The 20547-nt window shown below is 42.1% G+C and overlaps 1 protein-coding gene across 7 annotated transcripts in view; it reads right to left on the minus strand.

Annotated features, from left to right (window-relative positions):
* CORIN (corin, serine peptidase) overlaps positions 1-20547 on the minus strand; it is a 280415-nt gene that overhangs the window by 55255 nt on the left and 204613 nt on the right. For all 7 annotated transcript variants that reach the window (XM_021100577.1, XM_021100574.1, XM_021100573.1 and 4 more), the window contains 5 exons: positions 19051-19282; positions 14308-14453; positions 13291-13398; positions 3294-3407; positions 528-638 (listed from right to left, as the gene is read on the minus strand). In XM_021100577.1, coding sequence (XP_020956236.1) covers positions 528-638; positions 3294-3407; positions 13291-13398; positions 14308-14453; positions 19051-19282 — 711 coding nt within the window. The remainder of the gene's footprint in view (positions 1-527; positions 639-3293; positions 3408-13290; positions 13399-14307; positions 14454-19050; positions 19283-20547) is intronic.

Below are 20547 nucleotides of genomic sequence, written 5' to 3' on the forward strand. Positions count from 1 at the left end.
AGATGGAAGGCCCACTTTAGTGTCCTGTGCCAAGAGGTGTCAAGGATACAAGAATGACCGACCACTGATAACCGTTCAAGCTGGGTGATAGTGAGTTTTTAAAAATTATATTCGTGGGAGTGGAAGAAGGGAGGTGGGTGGTTGCTAGGGAAGATTGGGGGGGGGGGGGGGGGGGGGCTGGGTGGGTAGGGGGACAGTGATTCAAATAATCATATGAAAAAAAAAAAAAAAAAAAAAAAAAAAAAAAAAAAAAAAAAAAAAAAATAGAAAAGTGATGTGGTTCTAAAAATTTGAACCCAAATATATTCACATATATCACAGACATCTCAAAGAGAGAAGTAACTTGAGGCGAAGTGTTCTGTGAGATGGAAATAACATGTAGGAATCACCACTATCAGCTTTTATCAAAGTAAGGAAGAATAGATGAACTTGGTTAGTAAGATCCGTGAAGCCATTTAGGATCATTCAGCCTAAGTGGCTTGACAGGCGTCAGGACACAGAGCAGATGGGAGAAACAGGCAGCTCACCACAGTCCCATTCATCTGAGCTGTCTACGCAGTCGACTTCACCGTCACACCACCGGTCACGTGACACACACTCGTGGTTCGCACATTCTAACTCATCATCTTGGCAAAACGCTGGCAGGGAAACAAGAAGTGAGGACAGTTTTAGGAATTACTGTGATTATCACTAACAGGCACATCATTGTCCTCCAGCCGCAGTGTGGAGGGAGGAAAAGATGTGGTCACTGAAGCTTCCACACAGGTGTCAAGACGGTAGAGCAGAACTGGTAAAATCTCATTTCAGAGAGGTCCATCCATACCAAAAGCAAGTATTTAAGCAGATCGACCATCTCCAAGTGACTAGATTCTCTAGTTCTAACCACAGGTTCGAAAACGTGGTGCCCAGAGCAGCAAAAATACCAAGGATGAGAACACAGAGCTAAAATCTGCAGTGGCATGAGCAGAACACGGGGCATGGGAAGAGCAAAGTCATTCTAGGATGAAAACCAGCTCTGTCCACATTTATGGATTATTTTATTATTTTATTTTTTTGTCTTTTTGCCTTATTTCTAGGGCGTTCCCATGGCATATGGAGGTTCCCAGGCTAGGGGTCTAATCGGAGCTGTGCTGCCAGCCAACGCCAGAGCCACAGCAATGCCAGATCCGAGCCGAGTCTGCAACCTACACCACAGCTCACGGCAACACCAGATCCTTAACCCACTGAGCAAGGCCAGGGACCAAACCTGCAACCTCATGGTTCCTCATCGGATTCGTTAACACTGCACCACGACAGGAACTCCTGGATAATTTTATTTTTAAAAATTTCTTCTATGAAATGACTCTCTGAGTCACATACTCATTCTCTCTTGGGTTTTAAAAAACTATAGCAAAACTCCTTGATTGCCTGCCTAGGATCTATTTCCTTTCTTCCTCCCCTTCTAAGGGAACCTGATTTTATTCAGGCCCCCACACAAGCTGCTGATCCAGAGGAAGATTCATTTAAGCAAGAGATGGCATTTTTCTGGCTACAATTATTTCTTTCTTTTTTTTTTAAGGATTTATTTATTAATTTATTTTATTATTTCATTTTCTTTTTGCCATTTCTTGGGCCACTCCCTCGGCATATGGAGGTTCCCAGGCTAGGGGTCCAATCAGAGCTGTAGCCACCGGCCCACGCCAGAGCCACAGCAACGCAGGATCCGAGCCGCGTCTGCAACCTACACCACAGCTCACCACAGCTCACAACGCCGGATCGTTAACCCACTGAGCAAGGGCAGGGACCGAACCCACAACCTCATGGTTCCTAGTCGGATTCGTTAACCACTGCACCACGACGGGAACTCCAGGCTACAATTATTTCTTTCTGAGCACATCATGAGCCCAGGAGTACATGTGTGATCACCAACATCAGGGTCTTGGTCTGTGGTTTTGTGGGTTGATTTTTATAAGACGGTTCCTGCCCAAACCCTCCTGGCCAGGCCACGTGTCCTAGCCTGACACAGGGGCTGCCTGGAGGAAACAGCATCTTTTTCTAATTGGTTCTCCCTAAGGGTACTTCTTTTTGCAATTCCGCTCTTTAGGTGGCATCTTTTGGAATCCACACACAGACAGCTGACTGCTAGCTGGGACCTGGATCAAAGTTAGCCAATCGGAGTGAATCCTTAAATGATGCTACAGAGCTGAGGACAAGATTCTCGTTCCTTCCCGGTAGGTACAACCAGGGAAGCGAGGTGCCCCAGGTGCTCTTGGCAGGATCCATCTTTGGACCCTGGTAAGAGTCAGCCAGAGGTCAAGTGAACTCAAAGGTTCACAGAAGAGGTGGTGAACTCCTGAATCCAGCCTCAATAATCTACCATACACTTGACTTGTGATATGATAAGACATACTCCATATACAGGATCACAAAAGATAATAGATGTCTTCATTGTTTAAGCCGGTTTGAGTTAAGCTTTCTGTTACCAGTCACTGATGCATCTTAGGAGGGTTTTTCTTCCCCCTGATTTTAAAACTACTGACTATTCATTTGGAATGTATAGAAAAGGTAAACAAACACAGAAAATAATTCAACCACACAGGATTATAACTATAAACTTTATGCTCTTTTGATCCTTTTCTGTATGTAGGTATATGTTCTTTCAAAACTCAGCACACAAAAAAACAGCATACATAATTCTTTATATTTTGTTTTAGCCACCTAATGTTACATAAGGAACCCAGGAGAAATTATTCTTCTAATTTGATTTTTAATGCTTGCACATTATTTCATTTTATGTTTTTTTTAATGTTTCCTATTCTTGGATATTTGGGGCATTTTAATTTTTCCATGTTATAAATAATGCTAGGCTAATATAATTATGCATATATTTTACATGTTTGGTTGTCTTCTTGGCATTTATTTTTACAAGTGGAGTTTTACTCAAAAGGTCTGAACATACAAAAAGCTTTTGATAGATAGTTTCAAATTTCTGGCTTACATTTAAAATGAGAGGTGGGAGTTCCCATTGTGGCACAGTGGTTAACAAACCCAAATAGGATCCATGAGGATGCAGGTTCAATCCCTGGCCTCGCTCAGTGGGTTACGGATCTTGCATTGCCGTAAGCTGTGGTGTAAGTCACAGACGCGGCTCGGATCCTGAGTTGCTGTGGCTGTGGTGCAGGCTGGCAACTGCAGTTCTGATTCAACCCCTAGCCTGGGAACTTCCATATGCCGGTGCGGCCTTAAAAAGCAAATTAATTAAGAGGTAATTCGTGTTCAAACTGTCAGGCTGACAATTTCACACAGGCACTTACAGCAATTTTTTTCATCCATGTTATCAGGACAGTCTGGGAACCCATCACAGATGACTGTGTGCTTCAAACATTGTTTATTGGATGGACATTCCCAAAGGTCTCTCTCTTTACATCCTGGAGACAGAAGGAAAGGTTATTTGCAATGGATGTGAAGGTGCAAATGACAAAGGCTTTGATCACACCATGTAAAAAATTATAAAGGTATGATCTCTTTTTTCCTAATGAGTTTTGATTCCTGAATTCTCTGGAAAATGTAATTCTGAAAGTAGAAATGCTCAGTAATCTCCATACTGCATTATAAATAGTACAGCTCCCCTAGGAGAAGATCAAAAGTGACATATGGGAAATAGGAAAAAAAAATGAAAAAGCAACTGTACATTAACGTTCATCTTTAGCTGTTCCTTTTGCTTTCTGAGCCAATTTGCCACATATAAGACTCATCTACAAAATGAGTTACTCTTTTAAGCAAATATGCCAAACTCTAGAGATCTAAATGCACGTTATCTTAAAATATAATTTCAATCAACAAACAGTGAAGCCATCTGTGTGTTTAGCAAGACGCTCCTCCTATGCCAGCCAAATAGTTACAAAACTAGTTTAAGACCCAGGTACAAAAGCCATCATGTTACTTTTGTAATGTAGTCAGAGATCAAAGGTTAGAAACTTTATCAATTCCGATGAGATATGATCATAATTTGCATAAGATCAAGTCTATATGCTTGAACTGTAATTTACCTATAAAATAGCAAGCACTTGCCATGAACGTACGAATGTCACTTTATCTTTTTAGAGCCACACCCCAGGCACATGGAAGTTCCCAGGCTAGGGGTTGAATCAGAGCGGCAGCTGCTGGCCTACACCACAGCTCACAGCAACGCTGGATCCTTAACCACTGAGTAGGACCAGGGATCAAACCCAGTTCCTCAGATACTAGTCTGATTCATTACCACTGAGCCACAACGGGAACTCCACCAATGTCATTTGATTCACATGAAAAGCTATGTATGTGTATTATACGTCCACTAAAACATGCCAAGTGTTTGTTGAAGACCCATGACCTTCACCAGCTGTGAGCTGCGTGAAGGAAGAGACGAGGTGTTCTCATCTTCAAGCATCCTGAACCCCGCTGCCCGGAAGAGCAGCTAGCCCCTAGCAGGGCCTCAACACATGTGAATTTTAAATGGAACTTCATTTCATGTAAGAAACAAAAAGTCTCTCATTCTCAGGAAAAGGTAATGTAGTTTAAGGTGACAGAAATGTCAAGCCGTGATCAAATAAGGAGTTTCCTTAAAGGCACTATTTCTCATCTGATCTGGTACAAATAATTCAGAGAAATGTCATAAATGATTGACTTGGGTTTCTTAGAGTCCCTTTGAAGAAAAAAAATCTGCTTAAAAAAAATTCTTGGTGATCCTTGGTGGCTCAGCAGGCTAAGGATCCATCATTGTCACCACTGTGGCTTGGGTTGCAGCTGGGGTGTGGGTTTGATCCCTGGCCCTGGAACTTCAACAGGCCACGGGTATATCCCAAAAAAAATTCTCATGGAGGAGCTCCTGGTGGCTCAGTGAGTTAAGGATCAGTATTGTCACTCCTGTGGCATAGGTTTGATCCCTGGACCAGGAACTTTCACATGCCACTGGCATGGCAAAAAAAAAAAAAAAAAAAAAGTTATCAAAATAGGCCACCAGTAGAAAAATTTTTATGAGCTAAAATTAAAGTATTTCCAGTTCAAAAATATAGGATCATGGTAGAGTATTTGATTGTACAACTATAGGAAATAGTGAGAATCCTTCATTAGCTGTATATCTGGAATGGTCTTGGGCCCATGGACATCTATTCTAAGAACTCAAGGGGTATCATTTGGAGTTTTCCGATAACTGAGGATACAGACATCACCTGGAAAACTCTGACAATGAGCATCGCATCACAAACCACATCACGTGCCAGTAGAGGATGAGAGAAAACATCATGAGCCTTTCTGACTATTCACAAGGCACCGTTCCTTAGAGTAGAGAGAAGAATTTGGATATTTGGAATGACCTGGTACAAGATGACAAAAGTCGATCTACTGGGACATAGGACCTGTATCCTCATAGACAGCAATGATAATAATAAGAGATGGCATTCCCATCGTGGCGCAGCAGAAACGAATCCAACTAGGAACCATGAGGTTGCAGGTTAGATCCCTGGCCTCGCTCAGTGGGTTAAGGATCCTGTGTTGCCAAAAGCTGTGGTGTAGGTCGCAGACGCGGCTTGGATCTGGCGTTGCTGTGGCTCTGGAGTTGGCCGGTGGCAACAGCTCCGATTGGACCCTTAGCCTGGGAACCTCCATGTGCCATGGCTGCAGCCCTAAAAAGACAAAAGACTAAATAAATAAATAAATAATGAGACAGACGGATCTGAGGCTAAGACAGTCAGATCTAGCCATCTTGGGTCCACAGCCAAGCAGGGACCCTTAGAGCAGGGCTGAGCCTTGATGGTCAGAGCTGGCAGGTGTGAAGGCCCCTCCAGAGTATGTGACCCTGAGCCACGGAGCCCCAAACCTCAAAGAACCGGTGCAGCACCTGTAGTTGCAGTAGAACAAAAGACCTGCCTCACCCCCACCCACTCCCAGGACTCTGGCCTAACAGCCAAGAGTAGTGACAGTAGCACAAGAGCTCCCACCTTTGACCAGAAAATCTCCAAATTTCTGAGTTACTTCCCCTTCTCAGGGGCACCATCTCCACATCATCCTGTCACCCTCTTCAACATGTGCTGGTTCAGCACCCTGTGAAGAGGCAGGACGAAGAAATGGAAAGGGCTTCGAATTACAGGGTGGGGCCACCCTCAGTGACTATGATCCCGGAGGTGGGGACATCCGCCTGAAAACAAGCACTACCTCCAGCTCAAGGCACCAGCCCACTGCCCATGTTTACTCTGCGAATCAGGGACCTTGCCCAGCCCACTCTCCTCTGCCATATAGAAGATCTTGGTCTGTCAGAGACCACACCAAGCTAGATAGGATTCCTTCCCTTGAGGGACATCCCCGGGGTGACCTCTGAGGGGACTTGCCACCTGGATTTCCTAACGCTATGGCAGGTGGCTCTTAGTTACTGCCTTCTAAGGACTAAATATAGCATGTTATAAGCATTCCAAGCTGTGAGGGATAAAGTAGGTTTCCCTAAATTTTACAGGGGAGAAAACTGAGGTCCAGAGAAGTTGAGTGACTAGCCAAAAGTCACACAGTCTCTAAGAGCTGACAGGGATTTAAATCCAAGTCTAGGGCTATACAGAGCACCCTCTGCCATTCCAGGCTGCCTGCCCAAGACACCAGCTGAGAAAGTGGAGAGTTAACCATGTGGCAAAATATCTAAAGGGCAGGAGAATATTTCTCCCTTAACAAGAAAGAATTAAATGTAATCAGAGATCAATTCTAAGACTCATCCTGAAAACACACATGTGGGTATGCAATATGATATAAACACAATGACCCTTACACTGTCTTCCAGTCACTGAAGTCAGTCCCTTCTACAAGCAAAGAGACAAAGAGAAAAAAAGGACACTGGCTCTCTGGAACCTTCCATGGGTTTATGGAGAAAGGGAAGGCCACTTAATAGATTTATCAGGGTGACATTTTACAAACAAAGGAAAGGAGATCAATATAAAAATAGCTACTACATAAGAATAGGAATTTGGTGCCTATAGTAAAACACAAATCAGATTGACAATGGTTTTTGTTTTGTTTTGTTTTGTTTTTGGCTTTTTAGGGATACACCCTTAGCATATGGAGGTTCCCAGGCTAGGGGGCTAATCAGAGCTACAGCTGCCAGCCTGCACCACAGCTACGACAACACCAGATCTGAGCCATGTCTGTGACACACCACAGCTCACGGCAACACTGTATCCTTAACCCACTGAGTGAGGCCAGGGATCAAGCCTGCAACCTCATGGTTCCTAGTCGGATTTGTTTCCACTGCACCCTGACGGGAACTCCTATAATGGGTTTTTCTTTAGCAATAATTAATACTAAAAGCAATGGAGAAACTGCTCAAACTAAAAGGAATATGTAAATGTATAAATGAATCACTTTGTTGTACAGTAGAAATGATCATAACATTTTAAATCAACTGTACTTCAATAAAACTTTAAAAATGAAAAAAACTAATAGTAAAGCCCTTCTTTGTGAGAAATACATATATATTATTAATGAACCCCTAAACTTTTAAAAATCAAGCTGTAAGACCCACGAATATCAGAGCCAGAGGCTTTAAACACAGACTAAAGGGATTCTGGCTCCAAGAAGAGGTTCACTTAGGATGCACCCAAGAGGAGATCAAAGAGAGATGATGAAACGGTTTTTAATCATGTAAAGACAAACCCAGACACTTACAGTCAATTAATCTTCAACAAAAGAGGCAAGAATATAAAATGGGAAAAAGACAGTCTTTTTAGCAGGTGGTACTGGGAAAACTGGACAGCTGGATGCAAATCAATGAAACTGGAATACACCCTCACACTATGCACAAAAATAAACTCGAAATGGCTTAAAGACTTAAATGTAAGACAAGGCACCATCAAACTCCTAGAAGAGAACATAGGCAAAACATTCTCTGACATCAACCGTACAAATGTTTTCTTAGGTCAGTCTCCTAAAGCAACAGAAATAAAAGCAATAATAAACCCATGGGGCGGACCTAATCAAACTGACAAACTTTTGCAGAGCAAAGGAAACCATAATAAAGAAGAAGAAGAAGAAGAAAACCTAGGGAATGGAAGAAAATAGTTTCAAACAATTTAACTGATAAGGGCTTAATTTCTAAAATATACAAACAACTTATACAACTCAACAGCAAAAAAAACCCAACAACCCAACTGAAAAATGGGCAAGAGAATTGTATAGACATTTCTCCAAAGAATACATACAGATGGCCAACAAGTACATGAAAAAAATGCTCAATATCACTGATTATTAGAGAAATGCATATCAAAACTACTATGAGGTACCACCTCACACCAATCAGAATGGCCATCATTAACAAGTCCACACGTAACAAATGCTGGAGAGTGTGGAGAAAAAGGAACCCTCCTGCACTGTTGGTGGGACTGTAAATTGGTACAACCACTATGGAAAACAGTATGGAGGTACCTTAGAAAACTATACATAGAACTACCATATGACCCACCAATCTCACTCTTGGGCATATATCCAGACAAAACTTTCCTTGAAAAAGACACATGTATCCATATGTTCACTGCAGCACTATTCACAATAGCTGAGACATGGAAACAACCTAAATGTCCATTGACAGATGACTGGATTAGGAAGATGTGGTGTATATACACAATGGAGTACTACTCAGCTATAAAAAAGAACAAAATAATGCCATTCGCAGCAACATGGATGGAACTAGAGACTTTCACACTAAGTGAAGTAATTCAGAAAGAGAAAGACAAATACCACATGTATCACTTATGTCTGGAATCTAACATATGGCACAAATGAACTTTTCCACAGAAAAGAAAATCATGGACTTGGAGAACAGACTTGTGGTTGCCAAGGGGGAGGAGGAGGGGGAGGGAATGGGATGGACTGGGAATCTGGAGTTAATAGATGCAAACTATTGCCTTTGGAATGGATAAGCAATGAGATCCTGCTGTATAGCACTGGGAACTATATCTAGTCACTTATGATGGAGCATGAAGGAGGATAATGTGAGAAAAAGAATGTATGACTGGGTCACCTTGCTGTACAATAGAAAATTGACAGAACACAGTAAACCAGCTATAACGGAAAAAATAAAACTCTTTTTAAAAAAAAGAAAAAAAATCATGTGAAGACAAACAGAAAGGCCCTTAATGACACTCGGACATTTGTACTGCTGTCCATCTTTCTCTGTATGTTGTATACCCTTTTATATAGAAGAGTGCCCACTTAGTAGTTGGGATGTATTCATGTAATGAAGGGTTTCATTTCTTCAGCAGGTATAAAGAAACAGAGCTATATTCTCATTTAACTGCCCCATTGAGAAGACTTGCTGGTCACATCAGAGCCCAGATACCACCTTGCTCCCACTGGTAGTTCATGCACTTGTGGGCACAGGTCTAGCAAAAGCTGGACCTCAGTCTCACAAAACAAATTTATTGTGTGAAGGCAAAGCTCAGAAATATAATCCTATTTTATTTTCTTCAGATCACCTTTCATTATGTCTTTTTTTTTTTTTTTTTTTTTTTTTTGGCTGTGTCGAAGGCATGTAGAAGTTCCTGGGCTACAGACTGAACTCATGCCACAGCAGTGACCCAAGCCACTACAGTGACAACACTGGAGCCTTAACCAACTGCTGCACAAGAGAACTCCTCCTTTCCTTTATGTTTTTCTTGTTCATTTATTTGCCCAGATCTTCACCTTTTTTCTCCATTGCTTAGAAGTCATTGCTTAGGAAAGGTTAAATTGAAGATAAGTTCCTTTCATCCAGTTGCTAGATTTACAGCCAGCTTTATGTATGCAGTAGAGGTTCATTTAATGACAATCAACCTTTAAGACAAGAAAATGCTTCTGGACCAACACAGTCCTGACTGTGCAAAACCCTTCCACTGTGCAAAACCCTTCCATCTTCTAGGCTTCCCTTCCATGAAGCAATTCTGCAATGACGTGTTCACATAAATATAAAGAATTATGTAAACATAATTCTTCCAAACACTTGTTGAAAACATTTCTAATAATTGTTTACATTAAGTATTACACAATCAATACAACGTCAACAACAAAGATTTACCAAAAGAGGAGATATGTCATATCAACATTACTCACTGCTAAATGCTTAATGCAAATATTTAAAAAGTGTATTTATAAATAGTGTGCTTTGATTGCCATGCTTTTGTGCTGCAGAAGTGTCAAAGAAACAGAGTAAATTTCCAAGCCACCAAATTATTTTATAACTAAATTAAAGACGTACTGTTTTGAGGGGAAAACCCAATAATGTTGTTAAAATTTCTGGAGGAGCTGCAAATGTGTGAAAGTGAATAGTTAATTGCCACATTATTCAGTAAAGCCCAAGCATTCAAGTGCCTTCCACTCCACAATGGATGGAATAAATCAGAAAGACTTAAGGCTTGGAGCTGGTATCTGCATTACCAGACAGTATGGCTATATACACCCAGGCAACAGGGACAAACTGAGCAAGGAGGCAAAACGGGAACTGGATTGTGGCCATTGTCCCCATCAGGCCTTCTTCTACTACATGACTTCCTTATCTGATTTTAAGTGCTGTGTTCCTCCCCAGAATATGTGATATGACCATTCAAACACATGCATGTCTCCCAAAGGGGAATGTACACAAAATGTCTATTATCAGTCGCTTTGGAAACCTTTTTTCTTCTTCCTTCCTTTTTTCCTTCCTTCCTTCCCTCCCCCCTCCCCCTTTCCTTCCTTCTTTCTTTCCTTTTTTTTTTTTTTTTTCCTTTTTAGGGCCACACCCACAGCATATGGAAGTTCCCAGGCTAGGGGTCACCACAGCCACAGCAACACGGAATCCAAGCTGGATCTGTGACCTACACTGCAGCTTGTGGCAATGCCAGATCCTTAACCCATTGAGCAAGGCCAGGGATCAAACCCACATACTTAGGGATACTAGCCAGGTACTTAACCCACTGAGCCACAAAGAACCTCCCACTTTGGAAAACTTAGACAGTTTTCTCATAAACTAATACTGTTGAGGGCAATTAATGCTCCTAAACTATTCATTTATTACTAACTTTTAACATTTCTTAACTAGAGCTGAGTAGTACCATCAGTATTTTGAGTGTTTTGTAGAAATTGGACAATCTATTCACAACTTCTAGTGAACCTTTTATTGAGAGATTTTAGAGCACTGACAAAACTCATTACTTAACTAGAAATCTGACATTTGGGGGGTCATTTGTATCCAACAGTGCTTTAAGTTTCTTGTTTGCAGAATATACTCTAGAACTCAGACCATTTAGTCTTCATAAGCCTCTTTTTTTCTCTTTTTTAATTACTCAATGAATTTATTACACTTGTAGTTGTATAATGATCATCACAATCCAATTTTATAGTATTTCCATCCCACACCCCCAGCATATCCCCCCATCCGCCAAACTGTTTCCTTTGGAAACCATAAGTTTTTCAAAGTCTGTGAGTTAGTATCTGAACTTCTTTGCATAAGCCTCTTTTTGAAACTAAGCTTTTACATTTCTCAAATATTTAGTCCCCTACTGCAAATTTTGGTCTAGCCAGCCATCCGAGTATCATGTAACCTCTTTGACTAATCTAAAATAATCTGTTTTAAATTGTATCTTAGGAGTTCCCATTGTGACGCAGTGGAAACCAATCTGACTGGTAACCATGTGGTTGCAGGTTCGATCCGTGGCCTCACTCAGTGGGTTAAGGATCTGGCATTGCCATGAGCTGTGGTGTAGGTTGCAGACGTGGCTTGAATCCTGAGTTGCTGTGGCTGTGGCATAGGCCAGAAGCTGTAGCTACGATTATAGCTACAATTAGACCCCTAGCCTGGGAACCTCCATATGCCGTGGGTGTGGTCCTAGAAAGAAAGAAGGAAGGAAGGAAGGAAGGAAGGAGATTTTAAAAAGTGAATCTTAACATAACCCCTAAAAGCCATAGTTCAGTGAAAAAATCAAATAGATTCTCAATAAATCACTTATATAAAGGATATTTAATAAGTTTTTATTTGTATCTTTACATAGAGACCACAAACAAACAACAGTAGCTTCTCAAAACACTGTATGTTCCTCCCTAACAAAATTACCCCTGGTCATTGTACCATCGTTCTGACAGCTCTGATTTTCTAGAAGATGCACTTGTCCATATTTAGAGCAGCTGATAGGATTTTAGCTGCTTGCTTGTGACATTTTGTCTAGACCAGAAGGGCAATGTCTACTATGGGAAATTCATTTTGGGGAGCACGGAAATATGTCATACGTCAAAGGGCAAAAGAATAAAATGATTTTAAAAGATGCATTGCTTTATGTGCTTTCAATGGCAAAGAAGTGTCAATTTTTAAAAGCAGAACAAGCTAAATAATCATAACCAATTATTCTTTGGACAGCCCTTCAATCATTTTGGTTTACTCCAGAATATTGCTTAGTAAAGAGGTTGTCTGTTTTCTATTCTATTTTGAAGTTACAAGTACAAAGGTCTGCAGGGAAATCACATGAAAATTAGCTTCACTTAAATTACCATTGGTATTTCTAGCTTTCCCATTGGTGATTTTGGAGCTCAAAGGCAGAAATGTCTGGAATTTTTCTCCTTTGTAGATGGAGACAAAATCAGAGAGGGCATGAAAATAAATCCCAATTAAATTTGAATGTTGAAGGCTGAACTCTTTCTCTGTGTATCTAGATGGGAATTATAGACAAAGACACTATTATTCTGACCTTAAAACAGATGACAAATGGCTTTAGAATGTGTGTGTGTGTGTCTGTGTGTCTCTGTGTGTGTGTGTTTAGGGCTGAACCCATGGCATTTGGAAGTTCCCCAGGCTAGGGGTCAAATCGGAGCTGCAGTTGCTGACCTACGCCACAGCCACAGCAACACCAGATCCAACCTGCATCTGCAACCTACCCCACAGCTCACAGCAACACCAGCTACTTAACCCACTGAGTGAGGTGAAGGATTGAATGTGAGTCCTCATGGATACTAGTCAGGTTTGTTAACTGCTGAGCCACAACAGCAACTCCTAGAATCTCTTAACAAAAATAATCCCTTACATTTGTGAAGAGCTTCTTCTTTAACTAAGGGTTTGTACACACGGCATCAAGATGATAAACAGAAGTGTAACTTGGAGAAAATCAACGGAATTATCAGGAAAAACATTTATAATTCATGCCTCACCATTTGATGATTTAAGAAGTAAATGCCTTAGCCTTTAATCCAAGTCACTACTTATGACTATCAGTGAATAGGTGACATGTTTTAACACAGACCCTAATCCTAACCAGTTACTGTCGTACATTTAAGACAAGTGCTGTCTCACATACATACCACAGTTCTCTTCATCACTGTCATCATCACAGTCGGCCTGGCCATCACATCTTCTGGAAGCCAGGACACACCGTCCCGAGCTGCACTTGAAGTGGCTAGGTGAGCATTCTGTTAAAAGCAATGGACCACATTACTGTCAACAGACTGAAAACTCAGAACCATCAGCTAATTTATTCATGTGCATGTCGATGTTGAGGAGAGGTTATCACTGAAGATAATATGGCCCTCCACCAAGCTGAAATGGTCAAAGTTCACCTGGCTTTCTTCTGTCTGCCTGTCAGCACCTTTTTCCTTCATCCTTGGCATCACCGCTCCAGATCAGCTGTTCTGTGTCTTTATGCATTCCAGGGGTTACCTCTTTTGCTGAATGGACAACTTAACAAGTGCTGGAGGCTGAAAAGACCTATGAAAGTCAATGTGTCTAACTATGCTGCTGCTTTTCCTTTAATGTGTCAAACTGTTTCCCATCCTAATCTCTCCACCTGGTGGGCAGGTCCCTGATTGCACTTCTCTCCCTGAGCATCCTATGTTGCCAAGGTCTCTGAATGCATTGCACTTGAAGGAACCAAGGTTTGATCTTCACCTTTGCCTTCAGGACCCCCTAGTCTAAAAGAAGCATCCATATTTAATGGGCTCTGTGAGTTAGATGTGTGTAAAATAAATACCTGGAATATTAATGTCATCCCTCTAATGTATTTATTTATTTAGTTTTTGGCTGTGTCTGTGGCATGTGGAAATTCCTGGGCCAGGGATCAAGCCCATGCCACAGCAGCGACCTAAGCCAGGTCCTTAACCCACTGCTCTGCCAGGGAACTCCTGCAATTTATTTTTAAAATGAAGGCCATGTCTAAGAGATAAGCATCAACTTCTTCAGTGTAATCAAGTTTACAGATTCACCACCTATGTGGCCTTTCTATTGGCAAATAAAGAAAAACAATGACAAAAGAGGAACTTCTAAAGGTAGCTGATAAATTCATCCATGTTAGACACCCCGCTATAACTAATTTAAAAATTAACCTTCCACATCTGCATCAGGCATCAGGCAGGTTTGATTGTCTGAATTTTCCTCTGGAAACTGACTGCAATCGGTATCTTCCGGCCACTGTAGGCCCACAATCCCAAGAACGGACTCACAGCGGTCTTTGGAGTGCTCACACAGAGCTCTGAAAGCAAGAAAGACAAAACGTTACAAACAGGAGTCCCCGTCTTGGCGCAGTGGTTAACGAATCCGACTAGGAACCATGAGGTTGCGGGTTCGATCCCTGCCCTTGCTCAGTGGGTTAAGGATCTGGCCTTGCCATGAGCTGTGGTGTAGGTCGCAGACGTGGCTCGGATCCCGCGTTGCTGTGGCTCTGGCGTAGGCTGGCGGCTACAGCTCCGATTAGACCCCTAGCCTGGGAACCTCCATATGCCACGGGAGCGGCCCAAAGAAACAGCAAAAAAGACAAAAAAAAAAAAACCAAAAAACAAAAAACAAAAACGTTACAAACAGCAACCGTACACCTGAGAGGTACATTAGGCATCTGTGCAGGGTGTTCACTCTGCATGGGTGTGGGTCGGTGTGTTTATGTGCTGTGTAAATGATGTGTGTGTACCTATAGATATGGCTGCACATATACCTAAGAGGTGTTTGGGAAACCAAAATAAGTCATATCACTACAAGGGGGTACCTTCCAGAAATATACTTGCACCAAAAGAAACTTCTTTTCAGAAACAGAAATAGGGATGTTCCCAGGACTCAGGATGCCCTTCTCACTTTCTCTTCTTTCAGGCAGACACACCCTCCCACATTTTTATTTCAAGCAGGAAAGTCCCCCACATCACTCTGGACAGTCTGCCCACAAGAGTCACGGAATCTGCACAGCACCCTCAGCCTGGGCTCCTTTTGTGCCCTGTGATGCCCTGTGATGTGGGCCACTTCACTGCCAGCCTGGCTCACCTGAGATATTATCTCAGCTTACACCAATACTATTGAAAACCTTGGTACTTCTCCCAAACCCAATCCATGTTGAGCTCAAGTTGGTAAAAATGAAGTCTGTCGGGTTTTATTAAAGACACTAAGCACTGTAGCAGTTGCTTTCATGGGTGTTATCTCATTTGTACCCGGAATATTTTATTTATTTTTTTTTTTATTTTTTACTTTTTAGGGCCACACCCGCAGCATATGGATGTTCCCAGGCTAGGGGTCAAATCGGAGCTACAGCTGCTGGCCTACCCCACAGCCACAGCAACATGGGATCCTTAACCCACTGAGCAAGGCCAGGGATCGAACCAGCAACCTCATGGATACTAGCCAGATTCATTTCTGCTGCGCCACAACGGGAACTCCTATACCCAGAATATTTTAAAACTGAGGTATTAGCATGCCTCAAAGAACACACCTTTACTTTCAATGGAAGGGGGGCATAGTTTGCCTCCATGTATAGCAACGAAATTAGTTTAAACAAATTATTAAGTAGACATAACCAAGATAAGTTCCTAAGGTAAATTTATTTCCTTTTAAATACATTCTCATTTCTTAAAAATTTCAAACTTTAAATTAACGACCTAGTTAATTTCAATAAGGTAAAGAATGGTTAGTAATTGAGTGGAGAAGTTTCAGAAAAGGCTCCACCTAGGTTTAAATTTGTCTAGATTTAAGACAGAGCGTGACTTGATCCTGGTTTAGCCTAGGAATTTGGGGCAAAGACAAAGCTGTGGTATTCCAAAGCTGGGAAGTTCAACAGTGTTTCATAACTCTCTGTTGGACCAAACAGTTCTGTTGTAGATTTACTAAAAAACAAAACAAAACCAAAAAATGTGTATAATTCCATTTCCCACTGTGGCTCAATGGGTTAAGAATCTGACTACAATAGCTCAGGTCTCTGCAAAGGCATGGGTTCTGTCCCCAGGTTCAATTCCCGGCCTGGCTCAGTGGGTTTAAAGGACCCAGCGATGCTGCAGCTGTGGTGTAGGTCACAGCTGTGGCTCAGATTCAATCTCTTCCCTGGGAATTTCCATGTGCCGTGGGTGCGGCCTTTAAAAAAAAAAAGGTTCCACTGCTGCTGTTTTAAATTAATTGAAATATACTAATTTAGAAGGAAGGCTGTATAGTGCCTGACTCTACCAGTTTTTTTCCCTATAAAATGGAAATACAACCTGTCCTATTGGTACCAGCTTCTCCAAGAGGTTATTTCGAGGCTGAGAATTACCTCAAAGTATTTAGCACATCGTAAGGGCTTGAGAACCTTAGATTTTTCCCAACTCATAACAAAAACTGAATGATAAGATCAATAAGCAAGCTAGGTAAAAGCAACTATGTATTACTCCATGAACATATTAGTATATTATTCTTTTCATAATTCAAAACATTTTTTTCTTACAAATATCTAAATGTAAAATTCATTTTGAGAGCCACTGAAAATGCAAGATGTATGCGCAAATCTGAGTCAAAACTAAGTATCTAGAAGTTCAACAACTGTTTATTGAATAATATTTAATGATCAGTCTCATCTTAGGCATTTGGATATGAATCTAAAGTCCTAAAATTATCAATTATGTGTAGATGTAAATTTGTTCCCTGAGTTACAGAAATTTTTTGAATGCAAAGTCAAATACAAGAATTGCTAAGTACTATTAGAAGTAATTGTTCACTATCTGGGAGTTCCCGTCATGGCGCAGCGGTTAACGAATCTGACTAGGAACCATGAGGTTGTGGGTTCGATCCCTGGCCTTGCTCAGTGGGTTAAAGATCCGGCGTTTCATGGGCTGTGGTGTTAGGTTGCAGACGCGGCTCGGATCCCACGTTGCTGTGGCTCTGGCGTAGGCCAGCAGCTACATCTCCGATTCAACCCCTAGCCTGGGAACCTCTGTATGCCTCGGGAATGGCTCAAGAAAACACAAAAAGACAAAAAAAAAAGACAAAAAAAAAAAGGAATTATTCGCTATCATCAATTGCTTACCAAAAGTGGAATAAGATTAAAAATGGATTGTTAGCATAAAACTGGTAGATATTTTATCAGTGATACTTTAAAAGGCATTTACCAAAAATTTTCTGAATTATGTTTGTGTAAGCCAACATTAAGTTTTATTCTATTTGTATAATTTGTTCAGTTCCCCAAGTCACTTTGAAATTTTATTGTTTCCTGCCCCAGCGCTACAGATGCCTGTACCTTGTCATCTATTTGATATTCAGTGTATAATTTATTGTTTTCCCATCTGACAATGGTATTGATATTATTGCTCTTCTGATCCCAACATATGGTTTCCAGAGTTACCACTCACACTTAGGCAGGTGCATCTGTGTGTTCCCCCTTTGATGGGAAACAGCCCTGAGGAGAGCATCCCCCAGCTCAGTGTGAGTTTGGTCCCTCTTCTATGTTGTGTGTCCGGAATGCAACATAGAACAGGGACCAAACTGCCCCAGAGCAGTTATCTGTGCTCCAATCCGATCACAGGAGCTCTATTTATTCTGGGCTTGCAGACAATTGGCAGCACTTTATACAGAGGTACATTTATCTGATCTCACAACAACCCAGCCCAGCAACCATCATGCTCCTATCTTACAGGGAAAGGAGCTGAGGCTGGGAGACACGAGGAAACTGTATGAGGCTATAAGCAGCTACAGAAGAGCCAGGACTGGAGAATCAGAAGTGGACTCCAGAGTCATATGCGTAACCTGTAGGACATGACCCACATCCTAAGTCCAAGCCACACCCCTGAAATGCTGTCTTATATTTTATCCAAGCAGGTACAAAAACAGTGACACTGGGGTTCCTATCATGGCTCAGCAGTAATGAACTGAACTAGTATCCATGTGGACGAGGGTTTGATTCCCCAGCCTTGCTCAGTGGGTTAGGGATTTGGCACTGCCATGAGCTGGGGTGTAGGCTGAAGACAGGCTCAGAGCTGACATTACTGTGGCCATGGTGTAGGCTGGCAACTGCAGTTCTGATTTGACCCCTAACCTGGGAACTTCCATATGCCACTGGAGCGGTACCCACGCCCCCCCCACCAAACAAAAAACAGTGATGCCCATCCCCCAACCATCCCATGAGGCTGCTTCCAAGTGTCCTTTCGGCCACTCTGTGTAACATCTCCTAACTTTGGATGTTATTGGAAGGTGGCATTTTAAACACATTAATATTACCAGAGAAAGCACCAGAAACACCCCTTCTGCTGACTCACATTTTTAAAAGTGCGTCCTGATCCATCAAAATGAAATATGTGTGATCTTATTTGATCCAAGTCCATGAATGATGATCAAAGTTCTTGTTCGGTACTTCGGGAGTGAATTCTTACTCAGATATTCCCTTTAGAATTCCTACTTCTGGAGTTCCCGTCGTGGCGCAGTGGTTAACGAATCCGACTAGGAACCATGAGGTTGCGGGTTCGGTCCCTGCCCTGCCCTTGCTCAGTGGGTTAACGATCCGGCGTTGCCATGAGCTGTGGTGTAGGTTGCAGACTCGGCTCGGATCCCGCGTTGCTGTGGCTCTGGCGTAGGCCGGTGGCTACATCTCCGATTGGACCCCTACCTGGGAACCTCCATATGCCGAGGGAGCGGCCCAAGAAATAGCAACAACAACAACAAAAAGACAAAAAAAAAAAAAAAAAAAAAAAGAATTCCTACTTCTTTACCTTTTAAATACATTATTTGGTATTGGTACCAAATACAGAGATTGGTAGCAAAATACGTACTCAGTTTAAACTGTAAATGTCTTCCTTCCCTTGGTTCTCCTTGAGGGAAAATGAGGATGCTTAGAAGAGACCCCACTGTCTTACCTGCAAGGGGGGATCCGCTGGCTTGTGATCTCATCACACTTTGGTACCAAGATGGTACAGGCAAAGAACATGAGGTATTTGTAACAGTTGGTTTGAACAAGTGCAGGGAAGAGAGAGGATTCCCAGCTGATGGATGCTTCCTTTTGAGTCCTATGGCCAAGGTAATTTGGATAATTTGTATAGTTGTAGGGCAAATTCATGCAGAGTTCCAATGTAATTGGCTCACATTGACCTAACAAGAAAAGAAAAAAATCACGCACAGATACCTATTATTTATTTTTCAATTTCACATGTAAAATAATTTCTTAAAAACTTAAAAAATTAGGAGTTCCCATTGTGGCTTAGTGGTTAACAAATCCAACTAGGAACCACGAGGTTGCGGGTTCGATCCCTGGCCTCGCTCAGTGGGTTAAGGCTCTGGCACTGCCGTGAGCTGTGGTGTAGGTCGCAGACATGGCTCGGATCCCACGTTGCTGTGGCTGTGGTGTAGGCCAGTGGCTACAGCTCCGATTAGACCCCTAGCCTGGGAACCTCCGTATGCTGCAGGAGCAGACCTAGAAAAGGCAAAAAGAGAAAACAAACAAACAAACAAAAACTTACAAAATTAAAATCAATCTTACCCTCTTTCTTTAATGTAGCTAGGACTAAAACATAAGTAGTATATAAGCTTGCCATCAGGGAGTTCCCGTTGTAGGACAGTGGTAGTGAAGCCAACTGGTATCCATGAGGATGCGGGTTGGATCCCTGGGCTTGTTCTTTGGGTTAAGGATCCAGAGTTGCTGTGGCTGTTGTGTAAGCTGGCAGTTGCAGCTCCGATTCGACCCCTAGCCTGGGAGCTTCTATATGCCACAGGTGTGGCCCTAAAAAGCAGGAAAAAAAAAAAAGATTGCCATCAAAAGAGAGACAGTGTGGCTAGTGAAGTTTCTTGAAAAGCCAAGATTCATTTCTGCACATGTAGTTGCTAGCACTGTGCACAGCATACATGTTTTAGAGTACCTCTCATTTTTCCCCTTGGTTCTTCTCATCTGAAAGCAACTCCCTTTCCTGATTCCTTTTATTCACTTTAATTTGTCTTCTATTTCTGATTTATCTTTACTTTTTTTTTTTTTTGGTGGCCACCAAGGCAGCATATGGAGTTCCCAGGCCAGCCACAGTTATGACCCAAGCCTCAGATTCGGCAATGCCAGATCCCCAACCCACTGTGCTGGGCAGGGGATCAAACCTGAATCCCAGTGCAGAATGCTACCAAACCCATTGTGCCACAGTGGGAACTCCTTTTTTTTTTTTTTTTTTTTTTTTGTCTTTTGTCTTTTTGTCTGTTGTTGTTGTTGTTGCTGTTGTTGCTATTTCTTGGGCCGCTCCCGCGGCATATGGAGGTTCCCAGGCTAGGGGTCTAATCGGAGCTGTAGCCACCAGCCTACGCCAGAGCCACAGCAACGCGGGATCCGAGCCGCGTCTGCGACCTACACCACAGCTCACGGCAACGCCGGATCCTTA

Source organism: Sus scrofa, chromosome 8, assembly GCF_000003025.6.
Source record: "Sus scrofa isolate TJ Tabasco breed Duroc chromosome 8, Sscrofa11.1, whole genome shotgun sequence".
In the NCBI taxonomy this organism is placed as follows: Eukaryota; Metazoa; Chordata; class Mammalia; order Artiodactyla; family Suidae; genus Sus; species Sus scrofa.